A 22875-nucleotide genomic window follows, 5' to 3' on the forward strand; every position below is an offset into this window, starting at 1 on the left:
AGGCTGTGGCAGAGAAGTTCCATGTTGTGGGCATGAGAGAGCAGCGACCAGGACTGCCACCTTCCATGCATTGTCCCTCTGCTGAGTCACTTTGGCCAAGTCGGCATGCACGGTGGCCAGTGCTGCCTTTGCTGCCAGAGTCTCCGCTTTTTGCCGGGCCATCTCCTGACTTGCAGCCTCTGCATCGCTCTTTGCCGCACTCAGCTTCTGCTGCAGCTCCGCCGTTTCCAGTCTCAAGCCGTCCACATCTGCCTATACACACATGGCCAACGCACATTAGTGCTTGTTCCCAGAGAGTGACTGAGAACAGCTTAACATGCAAGTTTGCTTGTGAAAGAATCCAAGAATTACCTGCAGCCTCTCATCCACCTCCTGAGCACCTCTTCTGGATGACTCTTCCACCTTGAGCATGTCCTGTGCCAGCACATGGTCCCATATAATGCCTATTTACGAGAGTTGATCACCAGACATTCTATCAACGACATGATGGAGGAACATTCGTGGGAGACCTTGCAAAGACTTCAGTTAAGAAACTCTTGGACTAAAATTCGATGCACCTTTCGAGTGAGTGCCCTGCTCAAGGGATCTTGTTGTCCTTGAGACCCATCATGCTGATGTCTGCGGCTTATTGTCACAATGGAGACCGCCAGCCCAAAAGTGAGCCCCACAAATATTGCCTGAGTGATTGCTCTGCGTGCTGCAGGTTCTGCCCGTCTGGCCATATTTTTCGAACGGGTCAAACATTAGACATCTCTGCTATATTTTTGGATGATGCGAGACTCGAAATGTAGTCGTTAGCTGCAACGCTGTGCTATTTGTTGGTTGATGACCACAAGCCACCTGGCGCCTTGTAATGACCTGGGGCCATCCCCCACCGCACATACAAAGGCAATAATTTTCCTATCACAAAATGAGAACCATTTGTTTAGATTGAGGTGTAGTAATTATATCTCCTCGTCTTCTCTGTACAGGTACATGCGCTGTACTTCACTGTCTACTTCCACTGCACTAGATGACGATCGCGACGTGCACTTCCCTTCACAGGGCCAGATAAAGCCCTTCTAGACTAATCTGACCTCAAACCGGCTCTAAGTTACGCATCATGGCTGTCCTTGTCCAAGACACACATGGCCTGATTTGGCATGCAATGCAACCTTGGACGGGTGCCGAACGTGAGCAGGATAAGCATTTCTTGCAGGTTTTTCAGCTATAATTGCGCATTAAGGACTTATTTTGGTTCGATGTTAAGGTACACAAGAGTTTTTCGGCAACCAGGATTGGCGCAAGTGAAAATAGAAGATGTTGCATCGCATTCAGAAAAGCTTTCCATAAGTTACACGCATTACTTCTATGAGACATAAATAAACGCATTTCTATTATATCCTTTAATTGTTAAATATGTATTCTCTTCGCTGATCTGCCACGTTGTCGGTTCACACCTGGAACTGTAGTGTGAGCGGCGTGCGTTTCAAGTCCCAGCACACTATGCAATGTACTGTCGAGAAGGGTCCGCATCATACTGCCGACAAATGAGTACAGCCGTGTAGATGCAAATAAGAGGATGGTATCACGACCTGGGGCGAACGAAGACTCATATGATTACAGAAGACAGTCAGCCATCTCTAACTTGTCAGACGTTGATCCAAGCACGTTCAGGCAGACATCAGAAGCAGAAAAGTCGGAAGATGACTTTTCGAACCCCTTGTATCGTACTTCAACGGACGGCAGTGAAGTGGGAGCCAGATCAATAGCCAATAGGAGCAGAAAGGCAGTTGGTGTAGAGGCGTACATCAGTGATGAAAGCACCAGCAGCGAGAGGGGACTGCACTTCAGCGATGTTCAGTCGCGCCACTGGAGTCAAGAAGCAGGGATGCAGGTGCAGTCTTTTTCCATGCGAGCTAATGCATTTATCTTAGTCACAGACACTTTGATGACCGCCATGCTAGAGGGTGAAGACCATAGCAGCTAGTTGGCATTGCACCATACATGTATGTCGGTCAGCGTCTGTGTGTCAGGACATGCCTGCTCTGCAGGAGCTAGTATGGGTCGCACAGAAGTATGGGGCTGCCAACCTGAGGCGACGCAATGGCCAAGACTTTGCACCTGTGGGGCCTGCTTCGGAGCTGCCCATGCGGGTGGCGGCCCAACAGCTGGCAGCACTGGCTGGCATGTCCCAAAAGGTACCCCATGCTGTGCCAACGATCTGTCTGGGCTAAAGCCCAACTTCCGACAGTGCCTAGAAATGCATCTCCTGTTTATAAAATGCAGTCAGAAAAGAGAAGAATATGCTCATATGCAGGTCCAGGAGGCTATTGTCCACAGCCAGGCAGTCTTCCTCAGACAAGTGCAGCTGAAGGAAAGGGCTCTTGCGACCCGAGTCCTGCATGCATGGAGGGACATCAGGTATGAACTGGACATTTTGAAGCACCTACAGTGGATCACTCTTGAGCTTTACACAAACTATCCCCTCCTTTGTTAGCCAGACCGGTCCTTTCAACAGGCCTTCACCATAAACACCATGCTTGCAGGCAATGGTCCATGGCAAGAACGAACAGATTGTCCCGAGCAAAGCAGCGAGTGCGCCGCACCTTGCTGCTGCACTGCTTCCTCTACTGGCGCGACCATCTCTGGAGAGTGAATCGGTCATGCCATGATATACAGAAGGCAGAGTCTCCGGACAGCCCATACTGCATCCTGTGTCCTGACAATTACAACTGGAATGATGCAATGCGCTGCACACCAGCCTCCTTCTGCTGTCCTCATCAAAAGAATGGAACCGCAAACAACACCGGCGCTGCAGTAAGGTCTGTTTGACATATATTTTATGTGCTGCTGCAGTTACGAATTGTTGCTACTCGCGGATTACTGCGGCGCACGTTCTCAGCATGGCGCGGTCTCTGTGAGGCAAGGTGGTGGAAGACCCAGCTGAAGACAAGGGATCGGCAGATTGCACTGTTGGAAACAGAGGTAAGCTATATCCCAATGTATATCTGCAGCAAAAATTTAATTTCTAGCATCCTTTTGGTGGAACTAGAGACAATGAGGTGATCCAGAGTGGCATGATGCCCTTACTGTCACGCTATGATTTGCACAGACTTCGACGAGAAAAGACACTTCGCTGCTGTTGTATTATGCAGATGAAACGGATGGAGGGCAGACCAGTGTATGTGCTATTGAGGAGGAGAGTGAGAGGGATATTCCGGGCGTGGAAAGCTCTGTGCCTGCCACGAAAGGCAAAGCAGCAAGTGCAGACAATGGCAACCAGGCACAATCACATAAGGCTCCAGGACCTGTCGCTTGCAATTTGGTATGTACCATCACCTTGTAGGTTTACCATTGCACTAGGATCCTTTTTAGATTGCAAGATGAAGGTGATGACAATACCTTGAGAAGCAAAGCTGAGGTACAGTAGTTCTACAAGGCGACAGACACATAAGATACACGTCTCTCTGCAGGTTAGTGCATGTGGAGCGTCAGAGAGCCCAAGCAAAGCAGGTTACCAGAGCCGCACTTCATCACAAAAAGGGAGTGCTTCTGAAGATGCTGCTTGGATGGCAGCAAGCAAGGCATGTCCAAATACACAGACGGCATGCTGTGCTTGATGCACAGCAGTTTTGCAGACGCGCATTGCAGGTGAGCTGCAGATGCTTCAGCGACCTTCTTGATCAAAACGTCATTTAGATTACAGGGAATATCTTTGAAGAAGGCAGCATGCATGAGGCACAGACTGTGCACACTGCCTTCCATGCTTGCAGGTGAAAGCCATGCGGTGGTGGCGAGCATACACTGCACTGGCCATTCAGAGGTGCCGTGTGGGCAAAGCATGGGAGAAGCATCTTCTGAAGATGTCAATCTGGGCATGGCAGCACTTCCACAGGCAGCGCAGCCTCAGAAAAGTGATCCTGCCTCAGGTCTTTGCTGCGCGGCGGTCCAGGTCAGCCTTGCATGCGCCTTGCTCACCACCAAAACAGCTTCAGTTTGATTACCTATCAGCATCAGGCATGCATGACATCACTTGGTCAGCCTGAGGAGATTTCCATGCTTGCAAAGGTGCCAGCAGCAGGTTCTGTTTGCCTGGTCAACATTGGTTGACGATGAGCATGTCACGCGGCTAATTACTGCAAGCGAGGAGCAAGCAGCCAGGGCTGCAGACCTCCATGCGCAGCTTGAAAAGGCAAAGGCTGAGAATGAGCGCCTGTTCACTGACAATGCTCGCCTTGTAAAGCTCATTGACTGCGGGGAGTGGGGTAGGTCTCTCTTCTGAGGCTTTCTTGTCAATATTCCGGATTCCTCACTATTTTGGCATGGTAATGTTGTCCCTGAAAATGCATGCACGACCAGTCTAACCAGCAGCTGTCTGTAGGGGACTTGCTGCGGAGCAGACAAGATGCTGTGATGCAGCTTTTGCAAAACACAAATGCGGCTCCTGAAAGGCGAGCGTCCAAGGCAAAGTCTGGATCGTGCGCAAGTTTCCTGGGCACTAACCAGGAGCCAACAGCGCCCCGGCCTGTCCTGGCTCCAAAGTCTCCCAAGATGTCAGCAGCCTCTCTCCCGGTAAGCACTTGATCCATGCCCCCACAGCAGATCAGTGCAGCACCCCTGGCCCGGGCGTAATGGCATTGCCTGTGCTGCTACTTATTGATACACTGGCATGATTGACACCTCAAGGATGATTTCGTGTGCAATACAGAGGGCCGGCCCTGGCTCACCGACGTATCGGAACAAGTTGCTGGTGCACACTGCTTCCTCGTACAACGCGCTGGTCAGGGCTCTGAAGCAGGAAGTGTTGGAAGGGCATGTCAAGAACCCAACTGACGGCTCTGCCATCCATGATATAAGCAGGGTGAGCACACAATGAATACGTTCTGCTTTTATGCATGCTGCTGCATGTGACTTGAATGCATCCTCTGACCTGAGAACATGTGCAATGACAAGCACCTGTGAAGAGGAACACCTCTAATCTTTGACTATGTTGTGGTGCAGAATTCCCTGGCAGCCGTCCACGTGGAGGAACTGAATCCACGTGTGCAAGGGATTGCTTTTGGCCGCAACATGTAAACGCAGTATATTTCAGAATTTACAGGTTCACCTATATACTGTGACAGATTCCAGACTCTTGTTATGATACTACGCTGGGCCCCCCATGTGCGGCAGATTGTTGAGATGAGAAGAAGCTAAACTCGTGCCACACTGAGGTCGCTCGGATCCTAATAACCCTGACAAGGCAATTAATTCATGGGCCAACCAGGATCACATATACACTACATTTATTCTAGTGAGCATCCTAGATTACGCAGTATTATTTCCCATTCATTCTCAGAACCATAACTCCAGACCTTCTGGTGCAATATTCATCGAGCGGTGTCAATGTCACTATGGAATACGGCATTGCTTGACAGAGACAAGGAATACTTCAAGTTCCCAGGAGGCATGCCTTACTGATGTGTACTGTAGTCTCGCTGTACAGATCTAGATCTAAGGACCCTGTGACCGTCACATGGTGTGACACTCCTTTCCACTTGCAGAGCTCATCATGATGCCTTGTCTTAGATATAATAGGATCCTACCAGTGCACATGGTGCTGCACTAGGGATCAAGACACCCTTCAGAAGGAACTCTGAGTTCCAGCAAACTTCCTGGGAGCTGCCTGCGGCCCCGTCACAATCTCGCCGTACTTGTTGACCTGCATGTAAAGAAAAAACTTTGAGCATAAAACAGACGATCACATCTGACCAGAAATTGTAACGCTCAAATTCTTCACCGTTCACACGCCACAGCAGATCAAAACCAGGGGTCAAAGCTGAGCCAAGGGAATGACTCTCACTTTGCACTCAGAGAGGGGGCTGACCTGGACATATGCAAACTCCATAAACTCATGCGCCCAATTGGCCCACCAGTAGTTGGGCTCCACATTGAAGACGCGCATGTCACGCGCTGTCAGCCCCTTGAGCACGTCCAGCATTTTCCGCGGAACGGTGATATTGCTCTTGTGGAAATAATGATATTCCACCTGCCGCCACAACAGCACCGACCTTGTTAGACTGGCGTTCCAACTCTTGTGTTGTCAGCATGCACGCGCACTTCTTTATCAAGCCCCTCTACCTATGGCCTGAGGATCTTGATCCAGCGCTGTTCACATGCAAAAGCTTGGGCTATGCTAGAATTTGATGATGTTGGGCTGCGGTGAAAGACACTTTGAGGATACTGGGTTCTGTTAGGAACAAGGTAGACAGGAACAAGATAAAACATGCCATGCACCTGCAGCTGGGTGAAGGGCAGGGGCAGCCTCTTGGCCACCAGGTCTGCCAGGAAGCCCCACTCGGCCCCCTCTATGTCAACTTTCATGACATCCACCCAGTCGTGCTTCAGCTCCTTCATGATGGTGCCCAGCGTCTTCACTGGGAATGCCGTGTACCCCTTGTTCATGTTCTGCCTGCTGTCTGACAGCTCGATCTGCACAGGCCACGCATCACATCAGACAAACACCATCGCTCCTGCTGACTCTTACAAGCACAAACAATGCGTGCCGATGTGCTCACAAGCACTGCAGTGTCAATGCACATTTGCTTGTGCTGTAATGTGCAGCATTGGAATGCAGAACTGAGCAAAAATTGAGGGAAGAGCGAGGCTTCTCACCATGCCGTCTGTGATGCCGAGGCCATAGTTGTGCAGGGTGACGCCTTTGATGCTGCTGACTTGCTTCTGGACTTCTGGGCTCAGCGTGGGGTCGAAGACATGGACATCACACTTTGTATTGCGCAGCAGATCCTGCTCAAATGTGGTCTCCCCATTGGATCCAAAAGAATAGACCACACAGTGGTCCTTCTTCAACAGCGTCCTCACGCCGCAGAGCCACTTCCCATTGTCTCCCAGCTGGCGATCAATGCCAATCTTCTCCTTCAAAGGGCAGTTGTATGCTGGCAAGAAGTAGTCCCAGCTGTGTGCACACAATTGTGTCAAGACTGTGCATTTGAGCCTGTGCATTTGAGCCTGGCAGGACCCATAAAAGCAGGCATGTGTACCTACAGGGGCTAGGTGCGCACGCATGATGCAAAAGCCTTCAGAAGAATTCGTTTGCACAAGCCCTTATACAGTGGAGATGGGCTTACATATACTTCAGTCTCCAGTTATTGCCATCTGCTGACAGGATTGCCAGGCCCTGGGTGAAGTCCGTTGGTTTCACTTTGGCGAGCTCCTCGTTCTGTATAGCTTGCGTCTCCTGCAATCGGCCAAACATTGATCAGTTGCAGATCGACTATTGTAGGCCGTACTGAACACACACTGTGAATCAAGTACTGACCTGGTAGATGGCTTCTATCAATCTTGTTTGCTCCGTCAGACCGCTGACTGCATGGTCTCCTGCTCGGTTCTGCTGGCAGGTCCATACAAGAGGGCCGCATGACTGGGAATAGTACAAAACTGCACTGACGAGCCCGACGCCCAGGAGAGCTGACAGGCCAAAAATAAGGCGTGTACTAGGCGATCTAGTGGCTTGTCTCGTCATGATTGACTTGCCGAGGCCTTCCGCGGAAATTTTTTGGGCACTTCGAAGGCCTCAAACCGCTCCGTTATCGAACGCTTGGCTTTGCGGTGTAGTCTGACCAATCACATGAGATCTGTGTTCTCGAAGAAAGATTGCAATTCGATGGAGTCACTGATCAGACCGCACGAGTCTTTCAGGTGCTGGACAGTTGCGTTGACAAAACGTAGTAGAAATCCACCAAATGGTCTCTTAACAACGTCACTTGAGGACCTCGGGCAACAGTAACACCTAATGACTTCCAGAGATCAAAGAATGCATCCACGATTTGGCAATCGCAGCAAGCGTTGCTGCTAATTCCAAAATTTCCAAGAGACTTCTTGGGGCGAATCAACCCTGGTGTCCAAATGGCGGGTGAATCACTGGGGAGACTACCGAGCCCTATATTGAAGGGTCAAACCTCAAGGGGCGTTCATCTGATCAGGATGGCTCAAAACTGGCCCATGACGGTCTTGAACCTTCCTAAAAGATTCCCAAGCCCTTCGTAAAGTATTGCAGGGACCATATAAGGATTCTGTGATCATCTGAGTCGTGCGCTGTTGTACCAATCCTGTCTCCGGTTTCAGTATTGAAGATAGATTACAAAAGAACCTGCTGTGCCACAGATCACCCATTTCTTTTGCGTTGATTAATGTAAATTAGCTGCTCTGTTATTCTGTATTGTAGTCGTCCCTGGAGAGAGTAGGATTATCTTGTGCGAGGGAAACACTGATAGAAGGATTTAGGAACATGACTGAACAAGAAGAGGCCACCAGCAATGACGCCGTAGAAGAACTTCAGAAGGATGAGCTAAACGATCTAATTGTGTCACCTGTGGGAGACACTGCGGCTGAAAATGCAAGCGAGGATACCACAGGGTGAGGATCCATACTTTTTCCTACAACTTTCATGTTCTAGCTGATCACCCGCTGGGGTGGACCTCATTGACGTGAACAATCGGCAATGGTCTTTTGATAGCTGTGCACGTCGTGTCGGGTTAAGCCTCCGGTCGTTTTGTGTGGAGTGGGTCAAGTCAGCATCAAATCGATCACCCTGTAGCGCCATAGCTTCTGGCTGCGGTTATGGCGGGCAACAGGTCGTCATTCGGAGGACATTGATCGATTGTGCATGCCTAAGAATTGCTTTGCTCCTATCAATACAGCGATTGAAGATAAGTAAATGCTCGCAGGGCTGAAGAGCATCAGGACGCCACTCCACCAGCTTCTTCGCCTTCTTCACCCGCCTCGCCTCCAAAGGAAGCCAGGGTAGCGACTTACCGATACACAAGGTATCTAGAAGCCCATCTCTGCCAAGCCTGCATGCCACACTAAAAACAGCTGTGATGTGAAATATCAGACGGTTCCAGACAGTGTTTGTTCGGTTTTCTTGTGGGACTACTGACAAAATAATGCGGATGCAGGGAGGAATTGGTGACAATTGGCGCAGATCCTGCGTTGGGGCGACCACCCCAGGTTCTGGAAGCATCTGAAATCTACAGGTACGATGTGCACAGGACCCACACGACCCACACGCTGGTCATTGCATGAAGATTTTCAAGCAACAGTATTCTTTCTCGGCGAATTTTGTGCGCACTGACAACACCGATCAAACACTCATGTCTGCATGGTGCACCTACTCACTGAGAGGCATCCTTGCTGGCCTTGCTTATACTGTGTTGAGGAGATATTTAGAATATGTCCCAGCATCAGTTCTGGGTCAGGTGCACTTGTCCTGGTGGAAGTCATGGCGCGGTATTCAACATTGCTTCTATGCGCTCTCTGCAGGGAGCTGCAGGAGTCGCTGTTCTACGACAAGGCAGCGGCTGTGGATGAGGATGCGGGGGAGATCCGGCTGCGCCCTGGGGGTGGACGCCTGCCGGGCGCTGACCGCCTCCCGGCCGCGTCGGCCGCCAAGGCCATTCCGACGGGGCCGCCCGGCGTGGCGCAGCCACCGCCGCGCGACGGGGGTCCGTCCAGCTGGAAGGACGACAGCTGGCGATCGCCGTTCAAGGGTGGGCCGCCCGTGGTGTACCCTGTGCTGGGCCATTTTTAGGGTTTAGGGTTCCCCTACCCTAAAACATGTGCTTGGAGCGCTCCGTTGCCCGATGGGACTCGTCTGACATTGCTATTGTCATCAATATCTTCTGCTGGTAGAACGCAAGATGTGACCTGCCACAAATTTCTACGATTGTGCATATATAGCTTGGGTGTTTTTTATGTGAAAAGCAAGTGAATGGCTTCTGCATGCAGGCTCACCCTCACCGCCAATCAGGAGCAGGCTGGTGGATGATGCCCCGGCGATCAGTCCTCCCTCTGGCCTGCCTGGTCCCCCGGGCCTGAACGTGTGCAGGCCCCCCATGGAGGGTCCCCCCGGCCCAGATTGGCAGCCGCGGGACCAGTGGCGCCGTGGGGGGCCTCAGCAGGAGTGGCGGGGCGGGTTTGAGGAAGAGGAACCTGCCAGCCCGCGCCGTCGCGACACCCGTCCCTCCCAGGCAAACAACCTGGCAGTGCACTGGTTGAAAGCGGCCGCACAAGAACTGCTTCCTACTGTTCTCATTCATGCAGGAGGGACCCCAAGTGTCCATATCGTTGAGCGATGCACATAAGAGCTCCATCCCGTCTTCCGCCTGCCCGCACTCTGCAGGGGTATCAATGGGGGTGTAGTAGGTTTGTCACTCAAGACAATATTTGCATGTGCAGGACTTGGACAGGTGGGGCACCAAACCGCCATCACGCAACGAGGAGGCTTGGCGCGCTGCAGGCGGTCCGGGCCGGACAGGGCCGCGGGCAGCCGAGTGGGCAGCCGGCGGCCGCCGCGTGGGGCCCGTCCCCCCAGCAGCAGCAGCCGCCGCAGGCCCCCCTGCCGGCCGGGGGGCTCCTCCCCCGGGCTTTGATGCCCCTCCTGGCCTGCCACCCACCAAGCTGGTACGGTGCCTTCTTTGGCGCATAGCTTGTCCTGCCTGGCAGCCCTGTTTGTGTCTGTGATGGGAATCCTGCAAGTTGCTCACATGCATTTTAAATTCTTGGTTGGCAGCATATTTGTGCAAGATGCGAGCTTCATCATGGCTACACGCTGTGCTGTCATTCAGCAAATGGCAAGAGTAGCGTCAATTTGTTGGCTGTCATGCAGGCTCCAAAGGAAGTCCGGCCCGCGCCAGATGCGCTGCGCAACGGTAAGCCGGTGCCGGCCGCGGCTGACGCGAAGCCACGTGGCCTGGAGGGTGACTGGCGCGCCGCCAAGGAGAAGGGCGAGGGCACGCGCGATGACCCCAGGCGCATGCAGGATGGCCCACGCAATGGTGCGATCAGAGCAGTCTCGTCTGGTTCTGCACAACTATTGCATTCTCCTCTTTGCTGCACTGCGGCACGTGCTTCTGCTAGCTTGCCTGTCCTGTCAGCAATCATCAGGCATGCAACCTTCTGCTGCAGAAGCTCTGTGGACTCAGATGCACGAGTACTACGCCCAAGCACATGTTTTGTAGTGAATATTCTGACGTGGTGCTTGTGCACTTGCACAGATGGCCGTCCAGAGTGGATGTTGGGTGAAGAGCCGTCGGAGCGTATGTCCAAGGCAGAGCGCCAGCGACTGGACTTTGAGGCAGAGCGTCTGCGCTGGCAGGAGGAGCGCAAAAAGGGGGGCCAGACGGCCCACAAGACTGCCAATGTGCGTCATCTCTCCATCTCTAAAATGTTGTGCTCGATACCATAGGGCTGTGCATTCTCACCTTTGCTGTTGCATCTTTCTTGTGGTGTTGTACCTATTTTTTATTACATGATATGCTGCCTGGCAGGCGGCAATGGAGGAAGTCCTGGATGATGAGGAGCTGGAGCAGATGCGCAAGGAGGAGCTGGACGCCGAGCAAGCAGAAGCACACCGCGCCCAGGTGCACACTCCTGGCGTGTTTGTGTATCTGTTGCATACTCTATACCTGCGCCCTATGCATTTCCACACACTGACAAATCCATGGACTCGGCCGTATCGCCTGGGCGTCTCTGCACATTCTGACAAAGATGCAGTTAAGGCAGACAGGGGGATAAACTTAGTGTTGTGCAATAACAGGCTCATCGGGAGTCTGAAGATCGGTCTTCGCATCTGGCCCGGCCGGAGACGCCGCCAAAGACCGGATCTGGGCAGACGGCGCACAGCACGCCCGTGCAGCCGCCGCCAGGCTTCTCGCCAAACCACCTGTTTGGTGATGCGGATGAGGACCCCATGGACTTTGCCGCAAACCTGTCCTTCCTCGACGACACTGAGCAGGTGCACCTCGGCTGCTTACTGTCAGACTGCGTAATGACCACGACCTTTCGTCACGTCACCTTTTTGTGGCGCCCACCAAACCATATTGGGCTCACTTTGTACCTCCATGCTTGATCGGGCATTGTCGCCTTCCAGGTTCTCAATGCAGCAATGCCAACCGTAGGTGGGGCCTCTTCAGAATCTTGTACCTCAGGTGTGTCTTAGACCTCAGGCATCTCAGGCCTCCTGTGTATGGCGGACTGCATGACAGTGGACTGCTGTGATGCAGGATGCACAGCCCAAAGCCAATGTTGGCGCGGCCTCCCGTTTTGCGCGCTTCTTTGCCTTGGAGCAGTCTCCTGGCGCCTCTGCTGAGAAACCTCCTGCAGATCAGGGCCCCCGCGCAAGCACTGCAATTGCTCAGGTGACTGTCATCACTTGTGCGCTGACTTGTCAACTTCACCACTGTGGCAATTGTACATGCCTGAATTGAGTATTTACCTTGTCCATGAGGTTGTATGGGAGACTTGCCGTGTTGAACAATTGCGTTGCCTTGTCGCACGTGTGCAACAAGGCTTGCAATGTACTTTATGCCCATGATCAGTCCACTCATTTGCTGTCCCTTGTGTCGCGCAGTCGCTGTTCCAGGAAGGCAGTTCTGCTCCTGCACCTGCGTCACAGGCCGGCGCACAGGCGCTGCTGCAGCGCCTGCATTCCGGAGGCCCACAGGTGCGAGACAACACTCGACAACAAGACAGTTGATAGAAATGAATTGAACCTTGTCGCAATTCTTGATTGTCGAGAGTAAGCACTTGTCTGGATGCCCAAGAAAATGCTTGCTGTCTCTCCCTGCAAGCAAGTAGCTGAGGCGATGAACGTGGTGTGCAGGCGCCTTCTCTAATGCACTATGCTGCCCAGCAGCAGGCGCAGCAGCCCCAACAGCAGCTGATGCCGGGCCAGAACCAGTCCTTCACCTTTGAGCAACTAGCACAGGCAGCCAACAATAACGCTGCGCAAAAGGTGTGTCCTGACGTCCTAGCCCAGGTCCTGAGGTCCCAGGCTTATGCTGTTGCCTTCTGTAGGTTGAGGCTGCAAATTGTTATGAAGTTCATTCTCTCTCAGATTGGTGCAGTAATGTGACTCGTGGTGCAGCAGGTGCTGCCAAGGGGAGCTGCAAAGACGCTGGAGGACATTGAGGGGCTCAGAAGCTTCCCGGCAATGAGCGGCAATCCAGCATTTGCTCAGCAGCAGCAGCAGCAGCAGCAGCAGCAGCAGCTGCCCCCCATCGGCGGCCCCATCCCCGCTAACAACCCGGGCAACACCCTCCTGTCCCTGCTGCAGGCCAATGCGCGCAGCACCCCAATCCCACAGGTGAGCTTATGGGCCCAATCAGCCGCCAGCACCCTCACGAGAATTACCAGGCTGTCCTTTGGACATTGTACTGGCACATGTTTTATGCTACGTGCAATTCTGGACTCTGGAGGCTATCCTTACATACGTAGCTCCTTTTGAAAGGTCATGTAACCCTTGATACAGTGTGAAAGGTGCATTTGGCATGATTGCAGGGCATGGCTCAGATCGGCGCGGCTGGCTTTGCTGGCGGCCAGCATGGCATGGTGCACAAGCCATCGGAGGCCCTGTCTCAGCCGGCGCTCGACCCTCTACTCGCTGCCTTCAGCGCCCAGATGGGGGTCGGCCAGGTGACAAGACTTGCGCTCTTTCTTTATATCCTGGAAGATATAAGCATCGGACCTGTCTAGATATGCGGTTTCGTCTATTCTACAATAATGTGTATTTTGCAGCCTCCGGCGTGACTCGGCCATGCAAGTCAATTCATGATACCGCGTATGATCGCCCCGCTGTAAGAAAACAGCTTTCACCCACACCATTTTCTCCTCTGATGTGGGCTGCTCCGGATCTGCAGGCGGCTGCTCGGCAGAACATGGCGCAGGGCATGGCCGGAGGGAACCCCTTGGTGCAGGGCCTCGGCCAGTATGGGCGTCAGGACACTGCCCAGCAGGGCACCATTGCCTCGCTGCTAGCAGCCCCTGGCGGCTTTCCCCAGAACCAAGGTGAACCAAGGATCTGCCCTGAGCTAATTTATGGTGTTGTTTCCCTCTGGCCTTGGTTGTGTTAAGTGCCGCATAGCATGGGTAGAGGTCCGGCGTGAGCGCATGAGCAGCCCGTGATTGTGCAGCCCGTGACTTTCTGAATTCAGATATTTGTGCAGGTGCCAACGCCAATTTTGGCAACCGTATGCTGCCGCAGCACCTGCTCCAGCAGCAGCAGGGGCGGCCGGGCGGAGGTACGCCGACGCCCGGAGGTCTGAGCGCCGCCGCGCTGCAGCAGGGCTATGGCGGCCTGCAACAGGCGCAGCTGCAGCAGGCCGGCGCCCTTAACCTCGCCCAGTTCAACGGTGCCCAGCAACAGGCACAGCCGGTGAGCACACATCTGAGAAATGCAGGCAGGACAGAGGAGACCCCACAAGACAAACGGCCTGTCATCTTCTGTCATATCCCATGCCATGCGTAAGATATCTCCATGCACGGCCTTTGGCTTGTGGGTCCTCTTCTCGCCGAGCTGACAAGCAGTATGGCTGTCATGTACAGGGCATGAACGAGCACCAGCACCACATCATCCAGCTGCTACAGCAGCAAAGGATGCGCGATATGATTGCGGCCGCTGCCGGTGGCAACAGTCAGGCGGAATTCCTGCAGCGTCAGCAACAGGCTGCACAGCTGCAGCAGCTGCAACAGGCCGCGCAGCTGCAGCAGCAGCAGCAGCAGCACCTACAGCACCTGCGCAACCAGCAGGTATTTTACTCTTATGCCCCTGAGTTGCTTCCTCCTCACCATGTTCTGTCCTTTACAAGCTTTGCGTGCTGCCCTGCCCCTATGCGATTGATTTTAATTGCGAGGAAGCTCTTCTTCTATGTTCTCGCCCCCAGAGATGGAGGATGGAGATATGAACGTGCGTTGCAGAGTTCTTGACAAACGATGTACCTGTTTGTGTCACTGCCTTGGGAACCCTTACTGCTAGAGCATGAGCATGAGCAGGGGCCTGCTTGCTGTGCAGGGTCAGGGCGTGAACCTCAACCAGACGATGCAGCTGCAGATGCAGCTGGCCCGCATCCAGCAGCAGCAGCAGCTGGCGGCTCGCCAGCAGCAGGCGGCCGCTCTCGCACAGCAGCAGCACGCGCAGCAGGCACCCTACAATGGCGTCGGCAACGGTCTCGAACGTTTTTTCAACACCGCCGCCAACCCTGGCATGCAGCGCATGCCCAGCATGCCAAATCAGGTGTGATTTTGCTTGAACAAGCAGCTGGTGCTCTCATAGCATTCCTTAGCATTGCCGCCTAGATGCTGTGCAAGATACTACCCACGGGCAGCCAGTAATTTCTTGATGCCAGCATGAGGCTTGTCTAGTGCCTACGTGAAGGTTTGTCAGGCACAATTTGGGCTTGTGAGACTGATGTTCTTCCCTGGTTGCAGATCGGACAGCGACCCACGCTAGAGGAGCTGGAGCGTCAGATGGCAGCTCGCAGATGAGCTAAGATATCTTGATGGAAGTGCGAGCACGACCATTTTGTGCAGCCAGCAATCTTGTGGTCTATTCTACAGCACGGTGACGCAGTGAATGTTTACTCGAGGGACTGACGGACCCCTTTGCTGTAGTATTCACTGGGGAGTATGCGCGACACGTGCGACTTATCCGATTATCCTACTTGGTGTGCTCTCATGATCTGAGCAGCAGCAGATTGTCTTTGATGACCCAGCACGCGCTGTGCATGGCTCTGCCTCAGCAGCTCTCGGCTGCAAGGTTTTCTGCAAAGTGCGTGACACGAGTGCCAGTTCTCATTTGGCAGCGCTTTTGTACGATTGCAGCCGAGGAGGTTTGTGTTAGATAGCGTCAATGTTGGTTTTACTCGTCTTGAGTATAACTCAGACTTGTCTCTTGCAACTGTGTGTCTGTGGTGCTCTGTGCGAGATCCCTGTATTTTAGTGGCCGCAAGAAGCCCATCGCTTCAACAATGCTTGTCCTTTGCGAATCTAAGCTTACAGTGGACACCGTCAACTTCTTCTAAAAGTTTTGCCTGTTGGGGACTGGATGGTTGGGGACAGTGGGGCTATCTCACAGAGCACTGCTTTGGTGATGTTGTCTTTGCTTCAATTGCTGGTGTTTTGTGCATAGCATTCTTCTTTCTGGGTCTTTGCTTTGATTACAAATGACCCCGTGGGATCCCATACTTGCGCAAGAAGCAGAAATCTCGGTTGACAGAAGTGCACCTCTGGTGCGTTGTTTCTTATGCCTGGGTGTACATGGCTGTGACGAAAGAGGGATCCTTAGTGGTTGTATATGGGGTCCTTTATTGATTGAGTAGGGTCTGCATTAGCGACAAATCCAGTGGTCATGTGGTCAGGATGCAGTTTCGGATTGATTATGGCATTGCACCTTCATATGTTTGGTCATCACCGAGACCAGAGAATGTCGAGAGTGCAGACAGGATGTCTTAGCTGGTATGGGAAGTACCTTGAAGGCCAGGTTGGAGTCCCCATTATGGTTCGCAATAATTTGGCAATTCTTGGATCCATGGATACATGGCCATGGCTGCATGGGTATGGCATTTCTGTCACCTGGCCATGGCTGTCACGAGTGCAGGTGAGTAAAGTCGGTCTTCTTGTACAAGCGCGGTCTGTAACCAATGTCCGAAACATTGTCAAGGTGCTGCCGAGGATTTCCTCTCAAATGGGAAGCCAGAAGCACGTTCGTCCTTGTCGATATGTTAACAACGTTGCTCCCTTAAGCACGAGGGGATTCGGAGCAGGGTTCACTTGCTTGTGGCTGTGCATCGAAGCGCCCGTGCACATAGACAGGATAGAATTCTTTTCAATCGTCGCATATGTAAAATCTTTGCGCATTACTGATCCAGGAAAGCTAATTTAGAGAATTTGCTGCTTATTGTCAAATAAGTGGACAAATAAGTCTTCAGCAAAGAGGAGGAACAGCTCTATCGTATAAATCTATTGATGCGTAAAAGTATCTACAGATCACAAAAGCCATGCAGTGATAATCTGGCAATGATCCTTCAGCCGATGTCTAGCAAATGCCAAGGACCTTCAACCCAGCGTCACTGTTTAACGCAGCATAGTCTCAATTGGCGCAGACAAAGAACAGCAACAAGGCATCCTAGATGTTCCAAAATTCAGGCCATGTCTCAGGGATCGCCTCCTATCATGGTCAATTCGTGCACGGGAAAGGTGAGCTCCTGCTGTGCGATTGTGCCCAAAGTCAGGATCAAAAGTGCATCATCCAGTTGAAAGCAGCACATTGCTGGCTGTGCCCGATTTGCTCGTGATCTGGACGCCTGCACTGAGCGGGAGCTTCTGCAAAGCAGATGGGGCATGCCACAGCTGAGGCAGTGGTGAGAGCAGGGCTGCAGCTGGTGCCGCTGAGCTTCACAGGGGCCTCTGAGGCGGTGGCAGTGGGCAATGTTGGAGTGGCGGGCATCCCTGTCGAGCTCATAGCTCCAGAGGAGCGACAGGCCGCCATGCAGCGTGTCAAGGAGCAGTACCCAGGCCTTGTGCTTATAGACTTCACGCTGCCATCTGTGGTCAACGGTGGGCATCCCTTCTGCGCTGTCTCTACGTCTCAGCATGTCTCTATCCCCATAAGATTGCTCTGATATGCTCCTGTCTACATCCTTAGCATACGCTCAAGGAACGCTTACCAGACTGGACGGGAAAAATTTTCTCAATTGCTGAGTAGGACGAGCAGATTATGGTTGGAGAGGCTTCATATATGCAGATGAGCGGGGCTTAGATATCACGCATGTGGAATGCAGACAATGTAGAGTTCTATGCGCGCAACAGCGTTCCATTTGTGGTCGGCACAACCGGTGGCGACAGGGAGAAGCTGCTGGCCGATGCGCAGTCCGCCGGCTGCTACGCTGTCATCGCCCCCCAGATGGGCAAACAGGTATGCACACCACACATGCCCCGCAGGATGGCAACATGCTTGACCAACGAAACGCCTGACAAAGGAGCTCTTGGAGTTGCCAGTTTCTGGTCATTGCTTCTGGGATGCCCCATGCATGCGCAGCGCGGATGCTCGCACTCTCAGAATCTGTTTCTTGGACAGTATATTTGCGCAGCTCAAACAGATACCTGCCACGTCATGCACTGCAAATTGGTGCATGAGCTGGCACCATTGTTAGCCCTGCAGGTATGATCAGAAGTGAGAGGCGACGGGTGTGGGTGGCAGGTGGTGGCATTCCAGGCAGCGATGGAGATTTTGGCGGAGAACTTCCCGGGCGCATTCTCGGGCTACAAGCTGGCGGTGACAGAGTCGCACCAGCGCCAGAAGGCTGACACGTCCGGCACTGCCAAGGCCATCGTTGCCTCCTTTGGCAAGCTGGGCACACCCATCCGCGAGGTGAAGGATCTGATCTCCTCCCTTAGATAGTCACTGGTGTCTGTCTGTCAGTACTGGTGCAAGCAGTAAGCTCTAGAGATGAACAGTAGCTATAGATGAACAATGGAAACCCTGGCTTCAATGACATCCCAAGGCGTGTCATCTCTAAGGGTGCCAGTTGCATTCCTACTTCAACGAAAAGATCACTTTCTTAGGGAGGGCTTCAACTGCGCAAGTCTTGTTAAGGCGGGGTGCCTGTGGGGTGACAGGCGGACATCGAGAAGGTGAGGGACGCCTCGACACAGGTGGAGCGGATGGGGGTGCCAGAGGAGCATCTGAGCGGCCACGCATTCCACACATACAGGTGCCTCACTGCGATCTTTATTTCCCTTTATATCTTTCCAAACGCTGGAGCAGCAGTGGGCGTGAAGCGTCGTCTTGCAGCTGTGGTTGCCTGTTCAGCACTAGCTCTTTAGCCTCTGCTTTGCCTAAGCTCTTTTCCTGGCTGGGACATCCTGGTACATTTGAGGGAGGATGCAGCCGTCTCATGAGATGTGTGTGCATGGGCAGGCTGACATCTCCGGATGGGGATGTGGAGTTTGTGTTCCAGCACAATGTGTGCGGGCGCACAATCTATGCAGAGGGGACGGTGGACGCAGCTCTGTTCCTGGCAAAAAAGGTTGCAGAAAAGTCAGAAAGGCGCATCTTTGACATGATTGATGTGTTGAGAGAGGGTGCGATGAGATGATGACTATTCAGCTCGTCCTTCCATGTGTGCACGGGTCACTGTTGGGCTTTACAACAGACATACTGAATTTGAAAGCCTACCACTTGCTCTGCTGCTGACGTCAGCTGCCTTTTGGCTTGAAAGCAACGATGGTTTTTAACAAACAGATCTGACCTCTAGACCTACATGCAATGCATGTCGGGCGCATGCATCATTTGGTGAAAGCGCATGCAGCCCTGACCTATCTTCAATGAGAAAGACGCTCGTCCAAGTTGGTGGCACCGCATCAGATGCCTTCTCGAACCAACAGTCTTCACCTGAGCAAGGCATGACGTGTGTTTGTAGAATGCATGCGCAAGGTGGTGGTGCACAGTGCACCATGCACTAATTTTAATTTTGCCAGCCATAATCATGGTGATGCTGGCAGCAGCTGTGCTTGGCTGCCACTGGCATGCAGATTATCACTTGCGCTTAATCTTGATCACTGCCAGCAGACGTGCATGCTCATGCAGCCACCTATGTGCGTACGTATCTGCACATCCGATGATCTGTGAAAACTGACGGCTGGGCCCAAGGCCTTCCCTCGAGGATCCATCAGTCCATTATATCAGTCAGTGTAAGACCAGCCGGGAGCGTGCCCTCCTGTGCCCTCCGCCGCAGGTATCCCCTGCACAAAGCACGCTGACACCACTCAACGGACTGATCTTGGAAACGGACTGATCTTGTAGGCACAACATAGCTGTGACACTGCACCAGAGGCATGGCTGTGCATTGTCCTGAAATCGAGCCAGCTGGAAAGCAAGCATGCGAGTACTCACAGCCTCGCTGCCAGTTCACCGCGCTGGGCCAGGATTCCAGGCAAAGTTGCATCAATCTGGTCCAGTTGGTCGTCCAGTCCGCTCAAGAACTCCGCTGCAGCTGCGTTGTCTGCAGCTGATGGCTGGCACAGCAAACTCAGATCCAAGTCTAGGCGATGCATCACACTTCTCTTGCTGACAAAACCGTTAACTGAATCAATTGATGCGTGCTCGACAGCATTAGCAAGAACATGAAGGTGTGAGGCAAGATAGTATACCATTCAAGCTTGGAACAGCAGCAACGCCAGCCGTGGAACCACCCTGCCTCGTTTGCCTGCCTTGGCCTGCGCAAAACTGGCATTGGCATCGACTTCAAAATACAAAAACTTGTATCAGCCTGCCATTCGCAATCGTAAGCAAGTCCATACCTCCACGAAGCCGTGACTTGCGCTGGCGATGGGACAGGATCGGGCGTGGGGCCGGAGTTGCTTTGCTGCTCGAACGAGTTTTCATATTGAACACTCCAGCTTTGGAGGCCTGGTTTCAAAATCTGCTTTGAGGGAGACTCTGCTTGTGACGCTGCAGTGGGCTTTCCATCACGTATGCGTACCCCTCGTCAGAGTCCAAGAAAAATTGAAGGATTCGAATATTATAATTTTGCAGCAAAACTTTGAGGATTGACATCGCCACTACAGTATTTTCTCTCATTAAGATCATATTTTCCAGCGAAGCCAATCCGCTTCTCGATCGCACAGCGTGAACACAGGTTCCATCCGCCCCGACGTGGACGTGACCCCGCTGGTCCAGGGCGCAAGGGACCCTCCTTCATTCAACCTACAAGCACCTTTGAGCATGTCTGATCGTGTGAGACTGAAATACTATGTCAAAAGATTGAAGAAACTTCACAGTACGGTCCTTTCTTGGGCATTCGCATGCAAGCTGCCTGCACCTCTTGCCTTACACACAACATCAGGTTTCCCCCAAAGATCTGTGTACTGTGTGTGCAGAAGTATCTCACAAAGTTGATGGTGACTTGATGCACCAGTGGTAATTCTACCTGGAGTACCACAGAGTCAGACCAAGGTGCACCGTGTTTACAAACTGGATGAGCTGAAACAGACTGTCAATGCAAATGAATGAAGACAGTGCAACACTATGGCCTACTTCAATGACACATGCGAAGAAGCAGCAAAGAGCAGTGAAGCTCAAATCCCTCCAGCCCCTCTCTCACACGTATTCAATTAGTCGGGCACCAGCTCTGCAGCGCTCAGATAGGCTCCATGCACCTCAAAGTACTGCACCAGTCGCCCCAGAAACTCATCCCCAGACACAGTCTCAGAGTCACACACAAGCGTGCAGTGCCGCCGCGCCCTTGTCACTGCCACATTCATGCGCCGCCGATCCGCCAGAAACCCAACCTGTTTCGCATCATTGGACCTCACCTGCACAGCAATATCGCCTTCTTCTTGAAACCCATCGCCAGGCAGTTGCTGATTCCAAATCACCTGCAATGTACTTGCAGAGCCCCTGTGATACTGCTTGGCGATGCTGCAGAAGGCAAGATGGACATGCCCCATCTGAGCCACAGAGAAGCTTGTCACAGTTGCCAAGGGCTTTGATGGGCTGCGATCAAGTATACATGACAATCATAGGAACCAGTATTCCAGAATATTGCATTGCTGGCTGAGAGCAGCTCACCATAGAAATAATGATGGCTTCCTTCTCACGCCCTTGGAACCCATCAACAGAGCTGATCTCCACCCCAGACAGGGCTCCTGGCCGCAGCTCTTTGAGAAGGTGCACCTGCAAGATAGACATTAGGATCACCCGACACACCAACATGCTGAAAGCTTGCAATTCTTTGTCGGTCACTCATTCCTCCTTTGACGTTCAGACTGCAACTGTGCATGTTCTTCCATGCATTGGGACAATTATTTGACATGCAGGAAGCAGTGAGCAAGAATGTATCAAGGCTACTTCCCCACACTCCCCTTTCCTTTCTTGACCATCTAGCGACTAACGCTCTTCAGTGCCACAAAGAAGAACAATACCCCTCATTGCGCATGCTGCAAAATCAGGTCAGGCGATGCAAAGGCTAGGGTTCCCTTTGTTCCCTCCACCTGCGCGTTGTAAGGGGTGATGATGCCGATATCCTCGGGACGAACGCCGCCTGAGACCAGGCGCTGTGCATGCGCGATAGTCACCCTTGCCTCACCCTCGTTGCGCTTGCTGTCGCTGTCCTCGTCAGCAGCCTCCTCCATGCCGCAGCCGGCAGTGTCGATCAGCGTCAGCACGCTTATGTCATCATGACACAGCGAGACGCCCTGCGCCAAGCGTCGGGCTTGAATGAGTTTTCCTTTGTGATGCCTGGAGTGCAATAATTATGGACTCTGATTGCTTGTAGCTATTCAGACGACAGCATCTTCAAGGCACGCTCATGGAACATGGGCAACAGGAATTGACAGTCACCCTCTTCAGAAACAATATGAGCAGCTTTGGCAGCGTTTATTGATGCGTGCAACCTTTGCTGGGAATTAATTTACCACAGTATATCCGGATCACCCGACAGCGCATTTGGCAGATCCGCAGCTGCCAATTCAAGTCGTGTCTCACCTTCAGGTCCATGAGAGTGTGCTGCATAACGGAGTTGTGGGCAGTGAGACGGCCGCCATAGAGTTCGTCGGATGACCACTGCATGATGTCAGCGTGCATGCGATACTGCACTGTCAGCATCTCGCTGATGTCATCCCCATACATGCCCTGCAGCCGCTCGAACAGCGTCTCCGACAGGCCCTGCATGCACAGATCCACCAGAATCAAACTGACACCCATGCAACACCACTGTATTGGCTGAGAGCAGAATCTCAATATTAGCAACTTCTTAGGAAAGCCTGGACTTTGAGGCTGGCGCGCGTGTCCTTTCTCTCTTCTCTCAAGGACGGTATTCATAGCATGGCCAAACACAATATAAGAAACTGAATCACAATCACAGGAACATGCCCACTGCACATGCTTGAGTTGTCACAAGGACTGCTGATGTTGCACGAGGAAGTTGCAGTAGATATGCACCTTTTTGGCGGCCGCTTCGCTGATGACGGTGGGTGGAAGCTGCAGGTGGTCGCCCGCCAGCACCGCCCTGGGCGCCTTCAGCAGCGCACTCCAGCTGGCTGCCTCCAGAGCCTGTG

At 52.8% G+C, this 22875-nt stretch overlaps 4 protein-coding genes across 4 annotated transcripts; 3 read left to right on the forward strand and 1 right to left on the reverse strand.

The window, feature by feature from the left end:
* Window positions 1-1701: 1701 nt before the first annotated feature.
* Window positions 1702-3574, forward strand: COCSUDRAFT_64051 (hypothetical protein; the record flags this gene model as incomplete). The annotated part of the gene is made up of 7 exons (XM_005651526.1): window positions 1702-1876; window positions 2034-2180; window positions 2300-2403; window positions 2529-2664; window positions 2839-2967; window positions 3138-3307; window positions 3456-3574. Coding segments are annotated over exons 1-7 (810 nt in total), but the record flags the coding sequence as incomplete, so codon positions are not given.
* Window positions 3575-5063: 1489 nt separating this feature from the next.
* On the reverse strand, window positions 5064-7838 carry COCSUDRAFT_64052 (hypothetical protein). The gene is made up of 6 exons (XM_005651527.1): window positions 7301-7838; window positions 7110-7219; window positions 6637-6937; window positions 6259-6453; window positions 5849-6010; window positions 5064-5683 (listed from the first exon to the last, which is right to left on the reverse strand). The coding sequence occupies exons 1-6, from the start codon at window positions 7502-7504 to the stop codon at window positions 5606-5608; spliced, it is 1050 nt and encodes a 349-aa protein (XP_005651584.1). The 5' UTR covers window positions 7505-7838; the 3' UTR covers window positions 5064-5605.
* Window positions 7839-8269: 431 nt separating this feature from the next.
* On the forward strand, window positions 8270-15303 carry COCSUDRAFT_55067 (hypothetical protein; the record flags this gene model as incomplete). Its single annotated transcript, XM_005651528.1, has 20 exons — window positions 8270-8397; window positions 8709-8807; window positions 8940-9017; window positions 9304-9530; window positions 9769-10025; window positions 10219-10443; window positions 10649-10817; window positions 11037-11182; window positions 11310-11402; window positions 11579-11776; window positions 12045-12179; window positions 12392-12484; window positions 12644-12775; window positions 12911-13126; window positions 13321-13455; window positions 13680-13827; window positions 13986-14194; window positions 14365-14568; window positions 14831-15052; window positions 15247-15303. The coding sequence occupies 20 exons, from the start codon at window positions 8270-8272 to the stop codon at window positions 15301-15303; spliced, it is 3171 nt and encodes a 1056-aa protein (XP_005651585.1).
* Window positions 15304-16989: 1686 nt separating this feature from the next.
* Window positions 16990-18914, forward strand: COCSUDRAFT_11516 (dihydrodipicolinate reductase; the record flags this gene model as incomplete). Its single annotated transcript, XM_005651529.1, has 6 exons — window positions 16990-17013; window positions 17151-17373; window positions 17598-17731; window positions 18017-18187; window positions 18436-18530; window positions 18737-18914. 6 exons carry the CDS (start codon window positions 16990-16992, stop codon window positions 18912-18914), a joined length of 825 nt encoding a protein of 274 aa, XP_005651586.1.
* Window positions 18915-22875: the final 3961 nt, after the last annotated feature.

This window comes from Coccomyxa subellipsoidea (genome assembly GCF_000258705.1).
Source record: "Coccomyxa subellipsoidea C-169, whole genome shotgun sequence".
NCBI classification, from domain to species: domain Eukaryota; kingdom Viridiplantae; phylum Chlorophyta; class Trebouxiophyceae; family Coccomyxaceae; genus Coccomyxa; species Coccomyxa subellipsoidea.

What these genes read in the sequence shown, in the direction of transcription:
- COCSUDRAFT_64052 (XM_005651527.1), bottom strand. Translation starts at nt 7,504, where the DNA reads ATGACGAGACAAGCCACTAGATCGCCTAGTACACGCCTTATTTTTGGC. An exon ending in TGATAGAAGCCATCTACCAG is followed by an intron (nt 7,220 to 7,300) that starts GTCAGTACTTGA and finishes GGCCGATTGCAG; the next exon opens with GAGACGCAAGCTATACAGAA. An exon ending in AACTGGAGACTGAAGTATAT is followed by an intron (nt 6,938 to 7,109) that starts GTAAGCCCATCT and finishes GTGTGCACACAG; the next exon opens with CTGGGACTACTTCTTGCCAG.